This window comes from Lampetra planeri, chromosome 8, assembly GCF_965212315.1.
Source record: "Lampetra planeri chromosome 8, kcLamPlan1.2.h2, whole genome shotgun sequence".
Taxonomy (NCBI): Eukaryota; Metazoa; Chordata; class Hyperoartia; order Petromyzontiformes; family Petromyzontidae; genus Lampetra; species Lampetra planeri.
Window position 1 is genome coordinate 6,078,275 of NC_136114.1, and position 27,318 is coordinate 6,105,592.

Below are 27,318 nucleotides of genomic sequence, written 5' to 3' on the forward strand. Positions count from 1 at the left end.
CGAGCACACACACACGGAGAGACGCATCCACAGTCTACACACGGCACAGGATACACGTGGACTTCTGCAGGGAGGGGTAATAGCGAGAGGCTGGGCTGCTGCTGGTGGTGCTGCTGGGTGCGCGTGTGGGTCACTCACGGCGCGCCTGCCTATGGGGGCTGCCGGTTTAAAATAGCATATAAATAAATAAGTGCGACAACATTAAAACAAGGCAGAGAGACGCCGTGCAGGTTCACACACAGCACACGCAAGACAGATAGACGGGCACCACCACCACCACCACAGAGAACATCGACAACGAGCGTGGAGGAGGGGGGGAAGTACACGCAGGCTCGGCTGGGGCGGATGACACGGAGCAGAAGGGGCTCAACATCGTCAACGTCGTCTTCTTCATCATCATCATCAGACATCCGTGGCAGGAGCGAAACTTCAGTTCGTTGCGCGCGTCTGGCGAGCGAGTCGGAGGACTTTAAAGTAGCGCTGTTGTTTAGAGACCGTCGTGGTTTGGGAGTTCGCGATTCATATAGAGAGAGAGAGATCAGCTGCGTGGATCACCATCACCACCACCATCATCACCACCACCATCACCACCATCATCACCACCATCACCATCATCACCACCGAGCCAGCGCCTGGCCGGGAGGTGGCCACGCGCGGCCGCTCTTGCTCACGGGGCTCGTCCACGATGAACGATGTGAAAGTCGTCGTGCTCGGCAGCGACAACGTGGGCAAGTCCGGTGAGACAGTCCTCCTCCTCGTACACACACACAGACACACACACACAGACACACACACACAGACACACACACAGACACACACACACACAGACACACACACATACACGTACACACCACACACTACACACACATAGACACACAGACACACACACACAGACACGTATACACTACACACACTATACAGACACACACACAGACGTACACACACACACACAGACACACACACACAGACACACACAGACACGTACACACTACATACACAGACACGTACACACTACATACACAGACACGTACACACACTACACACACACCACACACACACACAGACACGTACACACTACACACACACAGACTACACACAGACACGTACACACTACACACACACAGACACGTACACACTACACACACGACACACAGACACACACACACTACACACAAACACACACTACACACCACACACACACAGACACACACACTACACACACACAGACCTACACACACACCACACACACACAGACACACGTACACACTACACACACACAGACACACACCACACACACACTACACACAGACGTACACACACACTACACACAAACGTACACACTACACACACTACACACACACTACACACACACAGACATACACAGACACACACTACACACACTACACACACACTACACACCACACACACACAGACACACACACTACACACACACAGACCTACACACACACCACACACACACAGACACACGTACACACTACACACACACAGACACACACCACACACACACTACACACAAACGTACACACACACTACACACAAACGTACACACTACACACACTACACACACACTACACACACACAGACATACACAGACACACACTACACACACTACACACACACTACACACACACAGACACACACACTACACGCACATACACTACACACACTACACACACACAGACACACACACTACACACACTACACACACACTACACACACACTACACACACACTACACACACACAGACATACACAGACACACACCACACACACTACACACACACAGACACACACTACACACACACATACACTACACACACTACACACACACAGACACACACACTACACACACTACACACACACAAACGTACACACTACACACACAAACGTACACACTACACACACACAGACGTAGACACTACACACACACAGACGTAGACACACACACAGACGTACACACACACAGACACACACACTACACACACACAGACACACACACAGACGTACACACTACAGACACACAGACGTACACACTACACACAGACATACACAACACACACACAGACATACACAACACACACACAGACACACACACACAGACGTACACACACACACACGGATACCTCCTCCGCGTTCACTCTATAACACAACTCGTCGGCGTGGGGAGGCAAGTGTTGTTAGCGAGCACCTCTTACGAGGGCGTGGGCCGATAACGGCCCCACGCCCGGCCGCCTTTGTCTCTCCCCGTGCGGTGCTGATGTTCGCACACGGCAACCAGGTGACATCTTTCACGGCGCACAAGACCCGTTCAGATATTCGCCACCGGTTTCGTTGTCGCTCTGCGAGCGGGAGTCGAACTTGGGTCCGCTGCGCAGTGCGCTAACCGCTGTCCCACCGCTCCATGAAACGCGAACACCACCACACCGCACGCAGATGTGCCCCCCACATTGCATGCGCGAGAGTTGCGTTAGCCTCGGGCGGGGGTGTTCTTGCTGCGGCGAGGTAAGAAGTTGGAGTGTTGCCATGCATTCGAGTCCTGCTCACGGCCACCAGCTCCATCTGGACCGGTGCTGGGCGTCCCCTAGGTTGACTCGGCCTCAAATGAGTATCCTGTTGCGGTGTGTAAACATCGCCGCTCGGGGAGACAAAGGCGGTCGGGTGTGGTGCTGGCCACCCACGTTCTCCGTGTGCCGTGCCGGCCTTCATAGGTGCTGCTCGATACCAGCACTTGCCCCTATTGTCTGTGAAGGCCACACGGGGGATCTTTGTCTTTTGCATGGTGGGTGTGATGGGGGTGATGATGTGATGGGGGTGGTTGTATTGTGGTGGACCGCTACATTGGTGGCTGTGGTGAAAGATTTGGTGGTGTGATGGATGGGATGCTGGTGCGGATTTGTGATGAGCTGATTATAGTGCCCGGGTTTGTGTAATATGGTGCCGGATAATGGGTTTGGTAATGGGTTTGATGATGGGTTGTGGAGTGTTGTATGGCGCGTTGGGGTTGTATGATGTGATGCGCTGTTGATGGCTGTTGGTGGTGGCTTTGGGTGGTGTAATAATAGGGCCGTGGATGATGCGACGCTATGTTAGTGCGCTCTGATGAAATACGTGGCTGTGCAGTAATATAGTAATGGTGTGGCTGGTTGCTGTGTGTGTTCGTGTGATGGGGTCACGCGTGGTGTAATGAGCTGTCGTTGAGTGTGGTGTAAAGGGGTGCTGGTAATCTGGGGGGGGGGAGGTGTTTTATCTGTGATGAGCGGTAGCGTGAATGAATAGTGGGTCGTGAATGTAATAATACAGCGGCCGTGTCTCAGTGTGAATGGTGGAATTGTTCAACATCGTGACGAAGCGTCTGTGTGGCCGTGTAATATAATTGCGGTGCGCAGCGATTTGGGATATCGTTTGGTGCAATGTTTGCTGATGGGATCGAGTGTTGGGTCGTGGATGTGTTGATGCAGAACAATCCAGAGTGGTGAACGTCACGGGTGCGCACTTGCGATGCTGTCGGAGCAGGCTTTTATTAAGATGATGCCGTGGGCATGATGAGACAGGCGAGACGATGATACAGCCTGAGAGGCGTTTGTTGGCCCCTGGATTTGATCGCGGAATCCTCACGCCCGCGTTTACGGAGCTGCTTGCATTCTGCGTGAGATCACACAGTGATTAACACGAAGCCTTCAACGCTGATGGTTGCCAGCTGGTTGGCTGGCGTTGCGGCTTCCTTAGCAATGCGGCTGTGTTTGTCTTTGTGTCTGTATCGCTGTAGCCGCACGCAGGCTCCACAAACTAAAAAGTATAACCCGTAAAAACAAAGTTTTTCACTATAAATCCTTTATATGCGTGGCGGCTAGAGTCCTCTCGTCCTCTGGCTTGAGATGGCTGCCACATATGGGTCAGATGATTGCCTGCCACCATTAAGCAATTTATAATTAAATATTTTTTTTTTCCCTAAAAAGTGTAAAGTTATGGAAAAAAATTTTCACGAAAATAAATTGTCACGCACAACGAGTCTGTGTGCAAAATGTCAGCTCGATTGGATCACGGGAAGTGGGTTAAAAAACGACCGAAAGATTTGCACGGTCGTAAGCGCGCAAGCAAGCAAGCAAGTGAACTTAATATAAAGGATTTAAAAAAGGTTTATGAGTTCAAATAATCTCCGGGCTCGAGTCAAAGCAATAGGAACATCTCTCCTACGGGGTAGGAGAACGATCGTCACTTCAGGGAAAGTGAAAGCCAAACGGGTTGTTTGAACTGCATTTAAGGGAGTGCCTGGTCCCGTCACATGAATGTGGAATTGACGCCACCGGTTTCGCGACCAACGATTGAACATTAGGGGATATTTATTTACGTGGATACAGGACGGTATACAAATGAGATGAGGTTCATTTTTATAAAAACTCCCTGAATTGAATGGCCGCGTTTGTACTTTTAAATCACTCACTGATGCCTCAAGCAATGGCGCCCCCCTTCCCTCCCTTGAGATGCTGAAAATTGGTAATGTACTTGATATTAACCGAAGCATATTCACTGAATGTGTTTTGATTATTATTATGAATGTAAGGGCCCTAATTTAAACAAAAATACGCTTGCCATGACTGGAGCGCCTCTCCCTTGGGAAGTTTCTAGATCCGATGCCTTTTCATAATCTCGCTCGTTTTTGTTCTTTCTACAGCCCTCATCGTGAGATATCTTACCAAGCGCTTCATTGGGGAATACGCGTCCAATTCAGGTAAGACGACGGGACGCCCTTTATAAGGAATTCACAATGCTACATGCATCTTGCCTCTACCGTATTTGCTGATGGTTGTATGCTTATTGTGTACACGTGCCCGGAGCAGACGTTGGTACTATCTAAGGTAACAAACTTGAGTGGTAGCCATTTATTTACATGACTAATACGAGTGGATTTGCTTGATAACCCACTCATTTCAAATGCTTGTCACATAATTCACTGTTATTGGCCACATAAGGAAATTGGAATCACGAAAGTTATGCCAACTCGGGTAGAACCGACAAGTGAATTGACTGCTCTGGGCTCATGGACTAAGCCGCATGCCACTGGGAAGTTTCAAGATCTCACAGACCTGGATGCTGCTTAGAAGCTTAAAACGTACACCGATATTCTTTGGGTCTTTCGGTGAAGTCACGTAGATAGGTTCCAAGAAAATAACAAAAAACTACGACGTTTCGATCACAACACAAGCAGTCTTCTTGATGACGACCGCTTGTGTTGCGATCGAAACTTCGTAGTTTTTTGTTATTTTCTTTGAACCTATCTACGTGACTTTACCTAAAGACCTAAAGAATATGAATTCCTGCAGTCACGAAATCTTTAAGTCACGCACTCGGATAGCAAGCATATACACCCAATCAAGTAAATTTGATCATAAGGAAAGAAATTCATTCTATATTTGAAGTTTTCTTGATTGCAATGATCCATATTCTTTGGTTCTTTCGGTAAAGTCACTTAGGTGAAAAAATAAAACAAGTGAATTGTTTCTGGCTTTGCTACACATTGCAAAACACGTAGATGAGTAAGTAGTGTATTTTGACCTACAAGAGGATAAACGCCAACGGGACAGGTGTTAGCTAAAAGGTGGGCACAGCCCTGTGTATCAATATTCACTCTTGTTCTGTATTAGCAGAGTGACACGCGGTTTGCTTTGGGCAATACACCCAGGACCCTAGAGCACGCTCTGCTTGCTGCGTTAGTCGAGAACAGATCAAGAATTGCCACTCCACAGCGATGGAGGAACACTGCACTTCAAGTTTGTAAAATATGATGAGTCTTTTTTTTCCTCGTCTGTAATTGTCAGCTACAGATATTTGTGAGTGCAGTGTTGGCGTTGTGTGGTCTCAGAGGAAACATTGGCAGACGAAAGGTTATATAGACTTAAAGGGCAAATTATTTGGTTGGTTCACTTTCGGCCTTCAGAAGAGCTGAGTTGTTTGAGAGTGCATTAGTTAACTGACTGCTAGGGCTGCATTACATCAAAGCCCTTTGTACATAAAGTATATCGATTTTAAGTCTATCTGACGACTACATTTCTTATACATTAACTTCTTAGTTTCAGTTATAACTTATTTTTTCCTCTGCTTGGGGGGGTCATGCGTCTTGCTAGTATATTGCTATATATAACTCGCTGTGTTTTCACGTGATGTGTGTATTGTGCTTAATACACGCACGTGGGGTGCTGGTGGTGTCGATAGTGAATGGGGGTCTTTTAAATTCCCCTCGATCCCATGGACAGGAGCCAGCGTCTGGTTAAAGTCAACTGTGCGTGCACGTGTATACATATAGGTCGACCCAGCCTCAAACGAGTACCTGGTGCGGTGTGTTAAACATCACCACTATGGAGACAAAGGCGGCCGGGCGTGGTGTTGGTCACCCACCCCCTCGTGCGCCGTGCCGGCCTTTCGGGTGCTCGCTAACAGCACTTGCCCCAACAGTCTGCGAGGCTATACGGGATACATTTGTCTTTGTACATATGTGCCCAGTGACCTTCCAGTGTATAAACCCGCAATGCATTTGACCGAGGAAAGCCCAACTTTAAATGTACCACCGTACAATGAGTACTTGTGGCACAATCTGCACCTGGGGAATTCTGGCAGTCCGTTTCCTCTTGAAATCCCGTAGCCGGCTAATCGTCTAATTGGGGCGTGTGGGTGGGCTATTGTTTGCCGAGCGGTGTGGGGTTCTCTCCCCCCAGCTCCTTCCAACAATTCAGGCTCAAAAAACAATGGGCTCGATTTCCAAGACGTCTTCCAGTAATCGTCTCCAATAATGATCGTCACCCTCGCGTGTGATTGGAGATGCTCACCGCCGTTTCGCCATCGTCATTCACATGCAGCGGCTGCTCTGGATTCATACTCTGGCGCGCTGTCGACAAGTTCACGTGGTGACACTCTGTGTGTGTGTGGGGGGGAGGGGCATTATGTAGCCTCGTTATACCGATGCATGTACGTGTGAAAATATGCAACACGTACACTCATTTATTATGCGCAGCAGTTACTATGTCATGTTTTCCACTTACACGTGTACTGCTGGATCTAATCCACTGCTGGATGAGAGCCTCCCCATACTGAACAGGCTGTCAGGAATATTTGACCATACTTCACCACTCTGGTCAGTGTGGGTTGGTGAAAGTGAGGGGAGGAGGGGGCTAAGAAAACAATAGATTTTGATACACTGCCCTCTACTGCCCATAATGCATATAACGCCACCCGCCATTCAACCATGGTGAGTCGCCCATCCAAGCACTGCCCAGGCTCGTGGTTTTTTTTGGACCTGTGTTGCACACTCGAAATTAAGGACGTGGGCAGGTGCTCCAAATCGAGGGCAAGCACATTTATTTATTGTGGTTAATATTAATCTTGTGAAGAACAGCACCGTCACTCTGTAAAATGCAACAGCACGTGTTACACGCAGCAATTCTTCCGAGTCGCCATTAGCCACGTGGCTGGTTTACACGTGCGCTTAAGTCTTGATGAAATCCGGCTATGTTTCAACTGCGTTTTATACAAGGTGGCCGTATGTCCCACGGATCTTGCGTGCAAGCCACTGGACCAGTTTGTACAGCCTCCTGTTCAAATTCCTGCTGCCTCCTGCCCAGTAATTTCTGCCGAGTCGTGTGAAGTGGTCCTTGAAAATGGTGCACAATTGTAGGCCAGTCGGTAAAGTCACGTAGATAGGTTCAAAGGAAATAACAAACCTATCTAACGTGACTTTACCGAAAGACCCAAGAACATGCATTCCTGCAGTCACGAAAGCTTTAAGTCAAGATTTAATTGCAGGCAACTGTGCTCGTATAATAGCCACAAATAATTATAATACTTCTAGCCCATAAAGAAACAAACAAAAATGTGCATCCCTATATAGCCTCTGACCAATTCACCAGGTATGTGCCGGGTCTGGTCAGATATTGGAAGCCAAGCTGGGTTGAACCTAAAGAGTGCTTCAGTGGGTGACTGCCATCCGTAACAGGTGCTATAGGCTGCGGGGCTACGTGGTTGGCAGCAGACCCACAGTTGTACTGTACTTCTGCGCTTCCACATTGGTTCTCTGTACCTTGAACATTAATCACCAGTCAACACTGATACACGTGGCAAAGAATGCTCAAATAATGAGTGGAAGTCTTCATCCAGCGATGGATTGACACAACTGGTGTACCTGTACAAATGTACCAGAGGCAGATATATATTAAAAAAAGACTTCCATAATCACAGACACTGAATTCATATAATACTGTATTGTGTGCATATACACACACACACACATTGCCCAAATAATTCATTGTAATCTATATCAATCATTGCCCCCCAACTGGAAAAAAAAAACAAGCAAAGCGTCTCTATGTGTACACACGGCCGTGAAAGTGTAAACACAAACTGCGCTTGCACTGTGTGCCAATTTGATCATTTATGTTGCTGCAATGATTTCACACGACGAATGTCAACACACCCCCACGTTACGAGCGGCACACCGGCGCACTGGGCCGACACAATAAAAAAAAAATTCCTCGCACATACAAACAAACAAAGACAAAAATCCCCCGTATAGCCTTCACAGACTGTTGGGGCAAGTGCTGTGAGGGAGCGCCTATGAAGCCTGGCACGGCACACGAGCGGGTGGGCGGCCAACACCACGCGCGGCCGCCTTTGTCTCCCCCGTGGCGATGTTTACACACCGCACCAGCTACTCATTTGAGGCCGAGTCGACCTAGGAGATAATGGTAACTGGTGTTAAGCACAGCGGCGCTAACCTCTGCGCCACCGCTCCCCGCATGCGTGCACACTCCCACACGCAGCCTTCAAAGCCCCGTGGGGTGCTCTTTCCACGTGACGAGTTGGGCTCAGAGGTCGCAACCGGGTACCCGATACCCGTACCCTACCCGATACCCGGCTACCCGTACCCGGCCGGGTACGGGTACCCGTTTGCGACCCTGGTGCGGCCGGGTACGGGTACGGGTAGGCCGTGAGTCACTGGTGAGTCACCGTTTGTCACTCATTTCCCAACGTCTTGTCTCTTCTCACAATTCAAGTTCCTAGAATCAACCCACCCTCGCCTGCAACATGGCTTCATCCCAGAGGTCGCAATCAGGTACCCGATACCCGTACCCTACCCGTACCCGGCCGGGTACGGGTACGGGTAGGGTACGGGTACGGCGGGTACGGGTACCCGTTTGCGACCCTGGTGCGGCGGGTACGGGTAAGGAATCAAAACCCGTTTGCGACCTCTGGTTGGGCTGCACCGGTGTTGTCCAGCACCTGCTCGACTCTCCCGGTAGACATGTCGGTGAAGCTGCCCCTATGCAGCCCAAGTTCAGAGCAGTACCCGACAGATATTTTTTGTTTTTCAGGAGATAAAGAAATGTTAAAACGTGATAGTCATTTACCCGCCCTGGTGTCAATCTGCTGGACAAAGGCATCCCCAAAATTCGAGTTGCTTTATATCACGAGTTTCTTAAAGTTTATTAAATCCCCCTCCCCCCCCCCTTCCCCACCACCTCGGCAAGTCGTGTGTGGTGGGGTAAAGTCTCGGTGCCTCCACCTCTTACCATTGGTCTGGCCAGTGTGGAAGAGGAGACCAAATACCCTCTGTAAAGTTGCTCTCTGGAGCTTTCTCTGGCGGAGGGCCCTTCCGCCAACAGGGACGCGAACAGGCAAATGCAGGGCTACACCTTTGCCTCTTTACTCCGGTTCAGTCACCGGCAGCTAATAAAACAAAATGCCCTGTTGATGTTATTAATGTACCTGCGATGTTATATATAACCTCAAAGCAGTTTGGTAACTCGCAGATTGCTTAATGTTGAATGAAGCAGATGTGCGGGCTTCAGTGCATCACTCTCCAGCACACACACACGCACGCGATGGACCGCACCATCAATCTGCCAACTGGAAACACGAAGCACTTGTTTGTGTGACCACCCCTATGGTCGGTGCCAAAAGGCAGCCGCCGTCTTTATTTGTTTCATTTGTAACCGTGATTTTTAACCTGTCTAATGCGCGAGCAATATTTACGTGCTAGAATACGACGTTTCGATTGCAACACAAACAACCATCATCAGGTACAAATGAATGAGAAAACCAACATAGTGAACTTGGAAATATAATCAAACAGGTGGGGTGTTGACTGTTTTCTTGGCCGACTCTCTGTGTTGTATTGCATTTCATTTTTTCCAAGTTGGCTATGTTTGTTTTCTCATTCTTTTGTACCTGATGATGGTTGCTTGTGTTGCAATCGAAACGTCGTATTCTATTATTATTTAATTTCTTTCTACGTGACTTTACCGAAAGAACCAAAGAGTAATTCCTGCAGTCACGAAAGCTTCGAATCTAGTTTCAATATTTATGTGTTTCCCCCAGCCGGATCTGGGTTCTGTGCAGGATTGCCATTACACAACTTTAACAATTTAATGAAGCCTTCGACAGGACGTCATTCACGGTCGTTACGTGATCATCTCATTTATATGAGTGTTGCTCAATTCCTGGCGCCAATTCTGCCCCCATTTTAACGGAAGGATTGCTCTTGTTTGGCGAGCGCATTTGAATTGACCTTTTGGCGAAACCAAATATTTGATTTTCCAAGAAAGCAAGTCTCAAGACTCTTCTTTTCACCAAATTCTTACATTGAGATGTTACTCAATCCATTTATTTACGTCGCTTACTTCTACGTTAGGTATTGATTAGCAAAGACTGATATACCTGCCTAACTAGCAAGGTCTGTAAATAGATGGATAAATGGCCTTGATAAGTGAGAGCCCAATTAAATAACATTTCTCTTGATAGAGGGAGACCTGTATTTTTATGAAAATAATAAATTACAGCCCCTTTCTGTGTTGTGGGAGTTTTTTTTATTATTATATCATATTTCACCACGATGGCCAATTTAGGTTGATGAAGAGGAGCTCAGAAACCGGTTCAAATATCACTCGCAGCTGATGTTAGCCATGGCCAGGAATCGAACTTGGCTCAGCGGGTTTCATAACGCAGTACGCAAACCATTGCTTCACTGCTCCGCCCCATTGCTTGTGAGTAGAAGTCTATAATTGCCCACTCATTAAAGTCTATTTTCAACCTGTTGCCCCAAACACTCGTTCCGAGCACGTGTTGTCGAAGACCGTGTCTTCAGTGGGCTTCACCGGGTGGAACATGCTCGAAATACAGCGCCACGCATTTCACTTGTCATTGCGCAATTACCACATGCAGTCAACAACTGCGACAGACCACGAATTGAAGCCGGCCCAATGTGTTTTCCCCTCTCTCTCTCTTTTTGTTCTCACCCTTCACTGCATAACTCTGGACCCCTACCCACAGCTCGGCACGTGCATTCATAATATGCTAGCTTCTGAGTTCACTGCGTCATCTTTAGAGTAGTGTATAGTCTGGGTTTCTGAAACAGATCTGAACACTGCTATCACCCTTTGTTAAATCACCCACAGCTGGAAAAGGCAACAGACAACGTCGACCTTAGTCCAGCAGTGGGGTTGAGAATAGCAGATCTTTTATTTGTCACCTTTGAAATGTACGACCCGATGGTACGTTACCCCTCCCTGCGTGCGAAAGTGAGTGAAATAACTGCCCACGCTGCCTCCACTGTAGGCAGACCCCCCCCCCACACACTCTCACTGAGCCTCAGCGGGACTTAAAATGCGCCGTAATCTGATAGAAATGCATGGAAAACGAAACCGCAAACGGCTCCGCCAGTGGGAATTGTACCTCGACCCACAACCACACGCACCCCGCTCCCCGCGCAGCTACTGTCTACCGCGCTCCTGGCTCTACACACTCTTAGAGGCCATTCTCAAGGATTTCAAGAAATAAGCAAGGCTTGAAATGAAGGTTCACTCTGCGGAGTCAACGTGGTTTTTTTTTTGTCTCTCTCTCTCGCTCGCTATTCCCCCAACATTAATAAGAATGCAATTGATCGCGCGCAATATTTCACGGACACCACCAAATGACCACCAAGATCAGTGCCGCCTGAAAGCCAGGCGATCGAGATGGGGCCTTTAAGGGTCTCCCGATGGAGGTTTGTAGATCGAATGGCAGGTGATCGAGATGTGGCCTTTAAGGGTCTCCTGATGGAGGTTTGTAGATCGAATGTCAGGTGATCGAGATGGGGCCTTTAAGGGTCTCCTGATGGAGGTTTGTAGATCGAATGGCAGGTGATCGAGATGGTGCCTTTAAGGGTCTCCTGATGGAGGTTTGTAGATCGAATGTCAGGTGATCGAGATGGGGCCTTTAAGGGTCTCCTGATGGAGGTTTGTAGATCGAATGTCAGGTGATCGAGATGGGGCCTTTAAGTGTCTCCTGATGGAGGTTTGTAGATCGAATGTCAGGTGATCGAGATGAGGCCTTTAAGGGTCTCCTGATGGAGGTTTGTAGATCGAATGTCAGACGATCGAGATAGGGCCTTTAAGGGTCTCCTGATGGAGGTTTGTAAATCGAATGTCAGGTGATCGAGATGGGGCCTTTAAGGGTCTCCTGATGGAGGTTTGTAGATCGAATGTCAGACGATCGAGATAGGGCCTTTAAGGGTCTCCTGATGGAGGTTTGTAAATCGAATGTCAGGTGATCGAGATGTGGCCTTTAAGGGTCTCCTGATGGAGGTTTGTAGATCGAATGTCAGACGATCGAGATAGGGCCTTTAAGGGTCTCCTGATGGAGGTTTGTAAATCGAATGTCAGGTGATCGAGATGGGGCCTTTAAGGGTCTCCTGATGGAGGTTTGTAGATCGAATGTCGCAAAATGTGTAGAAGGGATGGAGTCCCAGATGGACGGTGGGCTGCCATGGAAACACGATGGCCTGGTGGTGAAGCTCCGCCACCTTGGTGTATAGAGGAGGAGGCTGCTGTTGCTGCATAGGAGTTGTAGTAGTGCAGGGTGACAGCAAAGGTGCGGTTGCACAGACAGCGGGCGCCCTTGCAGCTGACCCTGCTGGCTATCGATGGTGGGAAGCCATTCTTCCTCGAGCCTGGGAAGAATCACATCGGCCCTGACAGAAATGTTGGGACGGAATTATAGAATAACAAGGGCAATGAAAATTGTGGTTGGAATCATGGATGTAATGGAAAATATCCACTGTACAGTAGCACGCATGCCATTCTCGAGTGCAACGTATAGGTTTACAGTTTACATGCATAGCTGATGATCTCCTGTAATGTAATCATCAGAAAGAGTGGATCTTTTTTTAAAATGGCAACGCCCTCGCAAGAGCCACACGTTTAAAGCGCTGCATCCGAACATGTACAATCTCACAAGATGTGTAAAGTAGATTACGGTTGTTGTTTTACAAAAGCAACGTTGAGAACGGCTGGGTGGGCACAAGCCAGCGGTCCGGTGACGCCTGTGCAGTATTGTGGGTATTTCCCATACTCCTACGCAGCCTCAACATATTTAAACTTTCGTGATTATTATATTTCCTTTGAAAAAAAAAACGTGGTGTAACTCTTAACAATCGGATCTATTTTGTGTAAAACTGTGCACATGTCGTAGTGTTTAGCTTGCAAATGCATATTTGGATCATTTGGCGTGCTGTCTGTGAAGCCCACATTGATAACAGACGCAACACACGTATGATTCCAGGCTGGTTTTTTCTCATTACAAAATGGTTATTTTGCATTAATTTCACAGATAGGCTATTTACGGTGTATGGCAATGCACTTATTATAAATGGAAGTCAGATAGGGACATCCGAATTCCTGGGTAATTATGTGGCTATCATAAGCCAGATTGTGATCATTTCAAAGCTGCTTGTGTTCTAATGGATTTTATTATAACTTATAACTGCGGATCGGACAAATTTTAATTAATAGAGTTAGTTGCCATAATAAACACTGCTGGATTAGGCAAGCCTGTATGCTGAGTGATGTAATATTAAAGTCTGCGCTCAAATGGCCACGCTATATCACGCTTACCGAATGAGCCTCGTGAATTTGTCTCCGCCTGCATTTCGATACCATTTGGTGAAAATCTCACGCACGACCGACCGCTTGACCGGTCAGCCCTGTCCGAATCACCTGTGACCACAGTGCCTGCCCTCGAATGCCTTCTTTTAGAGTTGCGGGGCCTTTCCCAACCAAATTGCAACTTTAAAGGCACTTATTCATATTCTTAGGGGTTTTCGGTAAAGTCACGTAGGTAAAAACATTAAAATTAATAAAAGTAAAATAAAATAAAAATAAAAATCACGACGTTTCGGAGGCAACATAAGCTTCCGTCTTCAGGTGGAACCGTCACAGCCACGACAGCTGTATTTTTTGTTTTACTTGATACAGCTGTCGTGGCTGTGACGGTTCCACCTGAAGACGGAAGCTTGTGTTGCCTCCGAAACGTCGTGATTTTTATTTTATTTTACTTTTATTAATTTTAATTTTTTACCTGCGTGACTTTACCGAAAAAACCTAAGAATAAGATTCCTTGCAGTCACGAAAGCTTCAAATCTAGATTTAAAGGCACTTGCCTGTCTGTCTGTCGAAGTTCACTGGCCAGTACCTGCCCAATATAATTCGTCGCTCCCAGAACTCGTGTCGCTCACACGTCCTGGCACTGATCGTGTCTGTGACACGCGCACGTGTACGACCGCTACCCGCCGTGGTGCTTCGGGTGTGCTTCTGTTCAAATCCCAGTCGGGGTCAGCGCAGACAATCATCCCTCCGGGGTCGATGGGTAAACATCAACAGTGGTTGTCCGATGAACATACCGGGTCACACCATGGGAATGTGGAGTTTCCTCAATTGCACGAGGGCCACGAATGGGGGCGGGCACTTGCCCATTTGGTTGTTTGAATATGGCAGGCCCTGTGAATTTGAAATGTATTGCATGCATGCATGTCTGAAACGTGCTATATATTTAAAGTAAATAACTACATGCAATTATTTGTAGAACTACGTACATTTGTAGAGTGTGGATAAATGTAGGACGTGTGTTATGTGTTGTGTTCCACGTATTTTGCTTTATATTTATCCATGTAATATTGCATAACATTGACATGCTGTGTATATTACAAAGTAGTGTGTCGGTTGTGACATCGGATTTAATGTTAAACTGGGTCCACGTCAGTGGGCTGTAGCAGCACAGCCCATTGTAAGGTTACCATCACATTCGTCTGGACGCATGAGCAATCTCTTCACATTCACAATCTCTTCACGTTCACAATCTCTTCACATTCACAATCTCTTCACGTTCACAATCTCTTCACATTCACAATCTCTTCACGTTCACAATCTCTTCACGTTCACAATCTCTTCACGTTCACAATCTCTTCACGTTCACAATCTCTTCACGTTCACAATCTCTTCACGTTCACAATCTCTTCACGTTCACAATCTCTTCACGTTCACAATCTCTTCACGTTCACAATCTCTTCACGTTCACAATCTCTTCACGTTCACAATCTCTTCACGTTCACAATCTCTTCACGTTCACAATCTCTTCACGTTCACAATCTCTTCACGTTCACAATCTCTTCACGTTCACAATCTCTTCACGTTCACAATCTCTTCACGTTCACAATCTCTTCACGTTCACAATCTCTTCACGTTCACAATCTCTTCACGTTCACAATCTCTTCACGTTCACAATCTCTTCACGTTCACAATCTCTTCACGTTCACAATCTCTTCACGTTCACAATCGGGCTCTGGTACAGTCAATCTCTGCAACCACAAATCTCATTGTCCCAAAACGTGCCCCGGCATTCCCACGGAAGAGATAAGGACGCATACGTAGAGTAGTGATCTAGAGGGAAGGTTTATGGGAAAACACTGGGCTTACTGATCAGTGGTGGTTATGCTTTTAGGTAAATTGGCCCCCGAGTTTTACTCCGGTGAGCATTGCGAAAAATGTGCTCGCTCTCAATTCTTAATTGGCCAAGCCACTTGCACGACAGGCAGGTGAAGGCCCACCCCTTTGCCTTGAGCACGATTGTTGCTGCTCGGTCGCTCTTGTGATTGAGATGCGTTCGAGGGGATGGGCTCATTGTTCGGAAAGGTCCCTGGAGATGAATTTGTAGGCAACTTGCCATTCCTGCTGGGAGAGAGAAGGCGGAGAGAGCCCTGCTGGGGAGAGGTTGGGTATTTACAAGGCGAAACAGGAAGGGCGCCCCCCTTATACCGTCCCGCCGGATCAATTGCAAAACTCCAGTGGCCTTCTAATCTTGTCGCTGTGACTTGCTCTTTGAAGCGAATATATTTCTGATTTTAAATGTTTCAGTCCTTCCACCTAAGTTTCCATGGAGTACACACAGCTCTGCAGCCATGGAACAATCACCCACCCCATTTACCCACCCCACGAGGGTAGCGATTAGGTTCCAGCATCTATTTTTACACGCTTTTATTTAACTCTCTGTTGTTGTTGTCGTAGTTTCCTCAATTCTTGCAACTCAATTTTAACCCACTTCCCAATGCGGTATCGACTGCAAACTTGGTGTACTTATGTCATGCTGATGACAGTGCTAGATTCTATCATAAAAAAACATATATTTTAAAACATTCTTTTTTATATGTTATGTTTCGGCTTGGGTCTAATTGTCCACGCTCAACTGACGTTGGCTGTAATTGGCCACGGTCCCTGACGTTATGGCAAGCTTCGGGGCCACTTCCTGGAGTCGTGGAGTTCTGCCATTACTAGTACATTTCATAAAAGCGTTTTTTATATTACTTATTCCAGTCTTTATTTTATTCAGTTGATGAAAATTCAAGTAACATTACTGTATATTTGCCTAAATCTGTAACCATTGCATCATACACGCACGGTTTTCTGCATGTGTATCATAAGAATATCCTGTATTAGAATCGACAAATCAATGCGTCTGTGCACCGCTCCACCTCTGTCTCAAACTCCTTACGCCTTGCCTGCGCCTAACTCGGAGAACGCGTTTTTTCGTGGTCTGTGGGCGATTCATTTGTTTGCTGAAATTGCTCAGCGGTTGGAAACCGCAATGAGCAGCAGCAGCAACAACAACAAAAACAAAAAAACATCATTCAGCAGCAGCAGCAGCTGAAGCAGAGCAGCGTTTGTTAGTCCAGTGGGCGGCTTACCCAACCCAGCACCTGCCCTCTCTGGCGGCCAGCCTCTAATGAATTGTGTCAGGTCGACCGCGTACCATATGCTCGCCACTTTTTACAGCCAATGGCTGAAGTGGGTCAGCGAAGGAGACAGGGGGGGGAGGGGGGGGCCCTCCCGAGGGTCGACGTCGGAATGATCAGCAAAAGTCGCGGGGGCGATGCGGCCACGCTCAAGATTAGCCACTTGAAGCGACGCTTTTTTAACGACCTGTGAGACATTTACGTGACCCGTCAATTGTTTATCATTTAGAAACACGACCGGCGATCTGTATCGGCAAGGCCCCAGCTGTACGGCACGGTGGCGAGATGTTTACTACCTCGCCTGGTATACAGGAGGTCGTGGGTTCGATCCCGACCCTGACGCATGTTGTATATTTGGAGTCTGTGTGTCTCTCTCCCCCCGTGGCCTCGTGAATTTTTCTCCGGGTGCTCCGGTTTTTCCCTCCACATTTAGAAACATGCGTTTTAGAGTATTTCGCTGCTATAAATTTCCACGTGGTAAGCCACTGTTGAGCTATCAATAATTTGTGGCCAGGTCGCTTCTAAAAAAAAGAGCTAATAGCTCAGTGGGTCTTACCTGCTAAAATAAAACTAAGTTTAGTTTAAATAAAGGATATAATTGTGCTGAATGTACACGTACAATAAATATGCATAAGTTTAATTAGTATACGTATTGTTACCGACGTAAAACATTCCACGTATCTAGCGCAGCAGGAGGCCACTGTGAGTTAATGTCTTTTCCAGTTATTAAGTTAGCAGATTGCCCCTGTCTGAATGATTCCGAAAGCTGGGCCGAAGCAGGAGACATCCCATCGTGCCACCTGACAGTTTTTGAATTTGCAAAGGGGGATGATGTTGAGGATGTCAACCCTCTTGTGGCCAATACCATTCGCTCAAACAGGGGAATCCGAACTGCACTCTGTGGGCACCGATTGCTCTGCTGCATTACTTTAGCAGAGTGCGTTCTACGCTGCAAAAACAACGCGTGTAAGGCCCACAAGGCATCAGGGGGATTCCAAAGGCAACCTTGTCAGGAGCAGCCTCGTGATTGGCTCAGGAATCCCACAAATCCCTTCACGGCTCTTATGCTTTATGAATAAGATTAAATTATATTCATGGATTGCCTCAAACATTCACATTTGGCATTCTTATTGTGATATACACGCTGGAATACCCATCTTGCATTTTTATTGTCCTTTAGCACAGCGGCCCCAAACCTTTTTGGCACCAGGGACCGGTTTCGTGGATGACAATTTTTCATTAACCTGGGGGGGGGGGTTCATCATTGGGCCTTTCTCGCTTTTTAAAGAAGCTCTCCAGCTACGCTTGTTTTCTACTCATGTTGGCTACTAGGGGTTAGCAGCTTGTGGGCTTACCAACACTGTGACTGAGACGAGTGCGCAGTGCGGGGAAGAGGCGTGGAGGGAAGTGGTCAATAAAATAATTGGGGCGGGTTCCACGCGCAGTCTCACCGCTCTCACCTCCTGCTGCTGCTGTGCGGCCTGGTTCCTAACAGGACACGGGACCGGAATAGCGGTCTGCGGCCCCGGGGTTGTGGACCCCTGCTTTAATATGTATAATAAAAAAAAATTGCCCGTAGATTATTGTTATTTTGTAGACCTGAACAATAATTCCAGAGATGAAAATTTAATGAACATAATATATACAAATATTTTTTTATTGTAATTGTTACACTTCTTTGAAACAGGGAAGCCTCGCTGAGTCTCAAGGACCTATTAAAGGAGGGTCCTGTCACGTACTCACAGTACGGCGGTGATGTTACTGCTACGTGTAATTCCCAATGAGTAATTTCCAGGTCATGTTGCAGCATTGGGATGTTTTGACCGATACCGGTTACTTTGAATGGTTCTTTTCTTTCACTACGGGAAGAAACCGGAGAGTCCGGAGGCAAACGCGTGTACAGCCGGGGGAGAACACACAAACTCCAAACAGGAAAGGTGCCGAACTCGGCAATCTGACCCAGGGCCCTCTTGCTTGTGAGGAGCACGAGTGTTATCGACATGCCTCCCGAATTTTATAATTTGTCCGATGCGAACACAGTGACCGCATCGAGCGTTATGAAAACGCAAGCACATGCGTTCACTGCAGTGAACTCCCGCCACGAAAACTATTTTACCTGGTGGTGCTGCTGCTGCTACTGCCATTGTTTCCCCCCGTGATTTATTTGAGCGCGACGATGACTAACGGCGACTAACGGGCACGTACGAGCGCGTCGGCGCAGGAAGCCGTGGAACAAAAACTGCCATTGTGCGAGACGCGTGTTGTGATTGTTTTCTTTCGTTGCGACCGTGGCTCGCCGTGGCGTCTGAATTTGTTTTTTTGTTCGTGTGTTCTTCCAGACTCCCTGTACAGGAAACGCCTGTCTGTGGACGGGCGGCAGATGAACCTGGAGATTTTTGACCCGTGCTCGCAGGTGAGACGCGAGCGCACGTCGGCACGAACGTCGGCCAACGTTTTGTGACCTTGTGTATTTTACTTGAGTGTGTGTGTGTGTATATATATTTGCTCATTTATTACATGGGGAGCGGTGGTGTGACGGTTTGCGCGCCGCTCTATGAAACCAGCGACACGAGATCGATTCCCGCTCACACCGGTGACGATTATCTGAACCGGTCCTGGGCCTCCTCCCCTAGGTCGACTCAGCCTCAAATGAGTACCTGATGCGGTGTGTGGTAAACATCGCCACTGGGGGAGACAAAGGCGGCCCGGCGTGGTGCTGGCCACAGTACCCCTCTCGTGTGCTGTGCCGGCCTTCATAGGTGCTCGTTAACAGCACTTGCCCCAACAGTCTGTTAAGGCTATACGGGGGATCTTTAGCTATTATATATTATACCTTCAGCGCAAATTTAAATTTCCACGTTTTTACACGCTTTCATTTAACCAATTCTGTCTGTTGTTGTTGTATCCTCAAATCTTGTAACTCAATTTTAACCCACTTCCCAATGTGGTATCGACCACAAACTTGGTATACTTATGTCTTACTGATGACAATACTATATTCTATCATAAAAAATAAAATATATATTTTTAAACATTTTTTTTCATGTTTGTTTCGGCTTGCGTCTAATTGTCCACGCTCAACTGACGTTGGCTGAAATTGACCATGGTCCCTCACGTTATGGCAAGCTTCAGGGCCACCTCCTGGAGTCGTGGAGTTTTTCCATTACTAGTACATTTCATAAAAGCGTGTTAAAAAAAAGTTTTTTTATTAATATTACTTGTTTTTTTTGCTGTACGTTGTTTTCCTGGTTCCGCCCGAGTTGACTGTGATGATGAAAGCATCGTATGAGGAAATAAACGTGCTGGGGAAGGGGGAACCTCTTTTAAGTTCCAGCCCACTGGTGAACCAAAGTACAATGGTCCTATTTCATGTGTTACACGGTACATTGTAAGTTCATAATCGTACATTGTTAAAGTATTTATAGTGTTGGAATTTCCATATTCCTATGGTGGGGACGTTGCGTTGTGAAGGTTAGCAACACTGGACTTGCAATCCAGAGAACACCGGTTTCTAAATTAAACTGAACTACACCATTGGAACCTCATTTGCCAGTAAAAATATGATAATTGTTTTTTTTACCCTTCTATCTGGCAACAAAACTGACACCTTTTTTTTTACAAGGAGTCATGTTAACATAGATCACAATACCTGCAGTCATAATGCAAACAAAAAACATAACTGTGATAATGTGCACTGTCCTTGAAGTTGATTGGTCCACACCCGAGACAGCTTTCCTTAGAGCCTAGTCTCACATGGGTTGGACACAGATGACGCCAAAAGGCGCACAACTCAAAGACAATGCACCATCGGAGTATGAGAGCTCGGGGTAAGCATTTACACTATTGGAACCTCATTTGCCAGTAAAAATATGATAATTGTTTTTTTTTTACCCTTCTATCTGGCAAATGAGGTTCCAATGGTGTAAATGCTTACCCCGAGCTCTCATACTCCGATGGTGCATTGTCTTTGAGTTGTGCGCCTTTTGGCGTCATCTGTGTTCAACCCATGTGAGACTAGGCTCTAAGGAAAGCTGTCTCGGGTGTGGACCAATCAACTTCAAGGACAGTGCACATTATCACAGTTATGTTTTTTGTTTGCATTATGACTGCAGGTATTGTGGTCTATGTAAACATGACTCCTTGTAAAAAAGATGTCAGTTTTGTTGCCAGGTAGAAGGGTAAAAAAAACCCAATTAAACTGAACTATTTTTTATTTTACCAGGTAAGGCCCACTGATCTATGTAGCTTATTTTCAGAATCGACCTGGCCATAAATTACAGCTCAATGAGGTGGCTTATCACGTGGAAATCTATAGCAGCCAAATACTCTAAATGCATGTTTTTAAATGTGGAGGGGAAAACCGGAGGACCCGGAGAACAATCCACGCGGCCACGGGGAGAACACCCAAACTTCAAATATACAACAGGCGTCAGGGAAGGGATGGAACCCACGACCTCCTGTATACCAGGCGAGGTAGTTAACATCTCGCAACGGTGGCACCCTTTTTCATCTCCAGGCATGCCAGTTGATATACTGAGGCAAGTTTCTTAAATCCCCCGTCCATCGCTGTCCACCCAGCTGAATAAATAAGTACACGGAGAGTTACTCCCTCCCCTGCAAATATGCTCCTCCCGATCCTCATCCCTACGATAGTCGTCGGGGCTGTGAAAAGCCTAAGTGCTTCCAGCAGGTTTCCTTTGCGAGAGGGTTTTGCCCCGAAATGTGTTCTTGACCTGCGTTTCCCTCCCCCTGACGGGTGTTTGTATGCTGTGTTCTTGAACAATACAAATAAATAAATAATGCGCCGAATTTGTCAGTTCGGGTGCGATACCTGGCCAACACGGCGTGTAAGAGTCGGCCAAACGAGGCTCTTAGAGGAGGCTTTCTCGAGCTCCCTCTAGTGGGGAGGGTCCTGCCGCCAGCAGTGGCACGAGCAAGCGGCTGCGGGGGCTGCAAAACCAACTCCATCTATGGTGGCGGCCAGGGCCAATTTGCATGACGGGCCACTGTTGACTCGGCATCACGTGGCAGAGCCTCACCCAGGTGGTTCTCATTTCGCCGACCCGCAGAGGGGACGGTGGGGCCGAGTGCGAGCGACTCTGGCTGGGATTTGAGTTCACGATCTCGGCACTGGAAACTTTGCTGCTTCAGTCGGCCAGTTCATGAACGTGAGGATAGATTTGGGGGGGGGGGTCATGTGAGGCTGGATGAGTAGAACTGTCACGTGCCATCACATTCTGTTGAATTATCGGAATGTGAGTTGGTGTTAGAGCAGTTTGATGAGCGTGTAATTTTCAAGAGATATCAAGATGCGATGCGTGTGGATATGATCTCTTGATGTTTTTTTATTACGAAAAAATAATGAACAAAAAGCAACAACACAATGTTTTCACAAAAATCAGTTTTGTTGTACAAACACAACAATAGCATTTTGTTATATTACGTAAAAATCGTGCGTTTCTATTACAATGACAACACGTGAATGGATTGATTTAAATATGAGCCAGGTTTATAAAAATGAAAATGCAAACCCATTTTGACCGAACGAAAGCAAGCCTGAATGCCACGTTTGTTATGGCTCGCAGCTGCACGTACCATGCAAATTAAATTGGACGTCTTGGTTAAATCGGCAGTGTTGAATAACAGCCGTTCATCGCAGCACACAGTATTCCATTATTGCCGCTTTCAGATTACATTATCAGTGCAGCGAACAAGCCATCGGTCAACTTGTTGATCTCAAAACCAGGAACTCTGCCAGGGCATTGGGGCGGCAGTAGTAAAAGCTCTTGGGCAGGCCAGTGTTTACTTATGAGGTGTGTGGGCCCCCGATTAAAGTGAGCCGATTTCCTTCCCTCTGCTGTGCGGCTTTACAACGATCTTGGATCCACCCACACGTGTTTGTGCCAATCTTAGTGAGTGCTGTACTTTATGCACCATTACCACAGCAAATGCAATGCCATTATTACCTACATGTATAGAACACTGTGTGTGCATGTGATTATATGTGGGAGTCGTAGTGTAGTGGGAGTTGTTAGTGCACTGCGCTACAAAGCAGGCGGCCCGAGTTAGATTCCTGCTCATAACCAACATTGGTGATAACCTTTCTGAATTGGTCTGGGGATCCTCTCGGCTTACTCGGCCTTAAATTAGCACTTGTTGTTGTGTGTAAACAATGGCAGCGGGGAGCCAAGGTGGCCAGGAGGGATGCTTGCCATACTATCTCCACGTGCGCCATGTCAGCCTGAATAGGTGCTCGCGAACAACACTTGCCCATACATCCTGTGTAGGCAGTACGGGGGATCTTAGTCTTTGTGGAAGTTGTGACAATGTGGTTACTGCACTCTACTACAATTCCAGAAATTCATATGTAATGCCAGGTCTTTGGAAATCTGTTTCTGGATAATATAAGTACATTTCGATTTAAAGCTTTCGTGACTGCATGGATTCATATTCTTGGTTCTTTCGGTAAAGTCACGTAGAAGAGAAATAATAAAATAATAAAAATAAGACATAATAATATACAATTATTTATTTCATTTTATAAAATTTATTATTTTATTTTATCTTACGTTTTATTTTTATTATTTTATTATTCTCCTTCTACGTGACTTTACCGAAAGAACCAAGAATATGAATATAAGTACACCTTGTTTGGAGGTCAACACCCTGCCTACGGTCAACTCGGCCAGGAAACAAGCCCCCTGTTCGCCATATCAACATTGTCACTCGGGAAACAGGAGTCGCATTAGTGGCCTCCATGTGCCATGCTGGCCATAATGACAATAGGTGGTTGCTAAAAACACGAGCGTTGACGGTGTGTGTGTGGCTAAATGGAGACTATTTGCTGTGTCTTTTGTATGAGAAAGCTTCCGATACACTCATGAATGTAACTTTCCTTCAATGTTTTGATTTTGTTCTAAAAAAGAAAACGCTACGGAAGCGTGCCACGGAAAGCTTTTAGTGGTGCTTTCTGGTCCCATTATTGCCACTGACATAACCTGTCCCCTCGACTGTGAGGGCCCCATTCTTAGTCGTGGCCTCTTAACACGGATCAGCTCGGGCGTGAGCCGCTCATTTGCTTTCAAAGATACACGGGCAGCTTGGCTTAGGCTCGGATGGGAATTCTGAGCATTGCTGGGACCACGCTCGGAGCCGGCTCAAATTAAACGTGGCGTTAAGCCCGCTTTCTTGAGCCAGTGCCAAGCCTGAGCTGAGCCATGTCTTAATACGGTGCTAACCCCGAGGCTTTTTAGCTCAAATACTGACGCCGCCGCCATCTCTGCCGCCCGCAGCTGCGAGAAGGCCGCACGGGCCTGGGCGACCAGGTGCAGTGGGCGGACGGCTTCCTGATCGTGTACGACATCAGCGACAAGGCCTCCTTCCTGGCCGCCCAGTCCCTGGTCTACCGCATCAAGGAATCCCACCAGGAGCTGTACAAGAGGTAACTCGGATGGTTTGGCTGGATTGAGACTCGACCAGAGCCTAATAAATGTGCCTACAGGCGCTGGCTTGCTTCCAGCGTTTTGACCAAACTGTGATTTTCCATCTCTCTTGAGTAGTAAAAGCCTAATGTATAATCGGTATATTACACGCACAGAATGCATAGTTTTAACACTGAAGTGCGTAAAATTTTATAATATTTGAGTCCGTGCTTGGCGGATTTTCTTGTTTTATTAAGCGCTGCTCAAACCTCTGTTAAAGCTTGCGAGTAGTATTCTGTGATTAAGTGGGCGATGAAGTCATAAGTGCCTCTGTGCTCAAATTAAATGAGCGTGGGCTGGTGCTCATTTTGGTCTGGACTGTAACGTAATTCCATTCGTAGAATAAGACCTCTGCATATTCAAATATCACAGATCTCGGCAGCTATACAAAAATATAGAGGGGGCTGAAGCGGGACTTGCAATTTATTAACGACCTTGCTTTAATGTACACATGAGACTCCCTAAATACGAATATTGCAGGGTCAGCCCATGACACCGAAGGTTCATGCATTTTGATGCTGTTTGGCAGGAATGTTTGTGCCATAGAGGTGTACGATCCTGTCAAGTTTCACTTCTTTCGGGCAAATAGTTTTAACGAGAGAGGTCACCAAACGCGCGCGACCCAGGGATGGCTCTTTCCCCCGGATGAGACCGATGACATCGAAGTGCCCGATAACTCTCCGCACCCAAATCGGTGCGAAGGGAGAGGGCCCACGCGCTCACCGCTGCCATGCTCACGCGCGCCCCGCGCCCTGCCACGCTGCGTCTGTGCCGCCCCCGAACCCCCCCCAGCAGCGACGCGCACCCGATGCTCTGCCTCGTGGGCAACAAGCAGGACCTGTGCCACGCTCGCGAGGTCGAGGAGGAGGAGGCGCGCCTCTTCGCGCTCGAGTGCCGCGCGCAGTTCTGCGAGCTGTCGGCCGCCGAGCAGAGCACTGAGGTGTCGGCGATGTTCGCGCGGCTGCTGCGCGCCACGCTCGAGTACTCGCGCGACCGCCGGAGGCACAGCGGCTCCAAGTCCATGGCCAAGCTCATCAACAACGTGTTCGGCAAGCGCCGCCAGTCCGTGTAGCGCCGGCGCGTGCCCCCGCTCGCTGGACGCGTCTGTGGACTCTTGAGCGCCGACGGTGCATGGTGTGCAATGCTGTGGTCGTTTCGTTTTTTTTACTTGATTGAAACTTCGGAGGCTTTCATGAAAAGTCACAAAGTAATTGAAGGATGTGGTGCTGCGGATAGGGTTGCCATCCATCCTGGCTGTTTCCAAGGATCCTCATATTTTTCAGTCGGCTATTCTGGGACAGTAAAAGTCCAGGTTTTGTGTGACTTGCGTAGTAACGCACCAATCAAAAGAATGGATTTCCATAATTGTGAGATATTCTTCTTCACGTGACATGTCCGGGATTTTGTAGCCCAGAGGTGGCCAGTGTAAGTGCTGATGTAGAGGCTTTGGGATTGTGGATTACTCTGAGGAAGGGTTTGGTGGTGTGATGGGAGGTGGATCGGTGGGAGGTGGATCAGAATCGGAATCAGAATCTTCATTTGTACTGGAATAATCCGAAGAGCTATGAAGCTCTCTTTCACAGATCTCCAGTAGGATTGTTGGGTGGTGGAGAGGGGAATGGCGCTACGGTGAGAGAACCTGAGCGGACACACTGAGCAGTGAGCTCGTGTATTGGATGTGTGGCACGGAGGAGAGACATTCGGTTTTAACGACTGTTATGGCTGGGCAGAGCAGGAAAAGTAGGTGAGCCAGTTTATTTTTACGTGAGCGGTGACGCTAATTTGGTTGCACAGAAGAAGATGCATTAAAAAAACTGGGTAGATTCTGGCATTTAGCCAGAAATTGGGTGGGGCAGAAATGTTTGCTAAGGGTGGGAGCACTTTATAGGCTAAGCTGGGAAACACCCCAGACTCAAGTGGAGAATTTCCCCTTCAGTTGAGCAATGGAAATTTCACAATCATCGGGGGTGGAGTCCTCTGACAAGAGTATGAGATAGGGCACTTATTTTGAGCAATGGAAGTTAATAAGCTGAGAAAAAAAATCGGATTTGTCTGGAAAAAGAGGAGCACTTTAGACGATGACATGGAGCTCCGTAGGCGAGGCACGTCGAACACACTTGTTCACCAAAGCTAACGGCAAGAGAGCATATGACCTCGAGGAAAGGAAAGGTCAACAATACCGGGATACCATTGAGCAGGGCAAAGAACAATCAGGACCGAAGCTTACCTGGCATTCGAGCCACCCACGTTTCTCGGCAGTAGTTTCCACGACTGCGAGCGGGCCAGAGTGTCCAGTCCGCCGCGTCACGGCCCTTTGAGACGAGCAGCTGCATTGTACAGGCACACGAGCACCATTCGTTCACTTAAGACGAGCGTTGCTTACCCGTCACCGCAGTGCAGCCGCGGTCGCTCTGGACGATGCTTCACCACCTTCGGAGTATTCACTGACAGCAGACAGCAGCTAGGGACTTTAGAATAGTAGGCCGAGCTTATGAACTTTGTACGCAGTAAATGGAAGAGTTTTGCAAGCTGGCCGCTTTGCCCCTGTGTTGATGGTCAACTGCCATTAAGAAATGCTTGAATTATAAACCATACAGGAAGCCAGCGTAACACATTGAACCATCCATTCAGCTCATTGTCAACAGCCAGTGCTGGTATGTGCAGGTGTAGAGAACGCACACGCGTGCAGAAAATATTTCTTTCAAAAACGCCACGCTGTCCAGAAACACCG

At 47.5% G+C, this 27,318-nt stretch overlaps 1 protein-coding gene across 2 annotated transcripts; it reads left to right on the forward strand.

The window, feature by feature from the left end:
• Window positions 1-234: 234 nt before the first annotated feature.
• On the forward strand, window positions 235-26,629 carry RERGL (RERG like). 2 transcript variants are annotated; one of them, XM_078596777.1, is made up of 5 exons: window positions 235-737; window positions 4,693-4,749; window positions 19,446-19,519; window positions 24,399-24,547; window positions 25,380-26,629. In XM_078596777.1, exons 1-5 carry the CDS (start codon window positions 686-688, stop codon window positions 25,657-25,659), a joined length of 612 nt encoding a protein of 203 aa, XP_078452903.1. In that variant the 5' UTR covers window positions 235-685; the 3' UTR covers window positions 25,660-26,629. The 2 variants fall into 2 exon arrangements, with proteins under 2 accessions (XP_078452903.1, XP_078452904.1); XM_078596778.1 differs by having other exon boundaries at window positions 25,383-25,767.
• The last annotated feature ends 689 nt before the right edge of the window (window positions 26,630-27,318 follow it).

Coding starts and splice junctions, on each gene's coding strand:
- RERGL (XM_078596777.1), top strand. CDS start 686: ATGAACGATGTGAAAGTCGTCGTGCTCGGCAGCGACAACGTGGGCAAG. Junction 4,750..19,445: donor GGAATACGCGTCCAATTCAG/GTAAGACGACGG, acceptor GTGTTCTTCCAG/ACTCCCTGTACAGGAAACGC. Junction 24,548..25,379: donor CACCAGGAGCTGTACAAGAG/GTAACTCGGATG, acceptor AACCCCCCCCAG/CAGCGACGCGCACCCGATGC.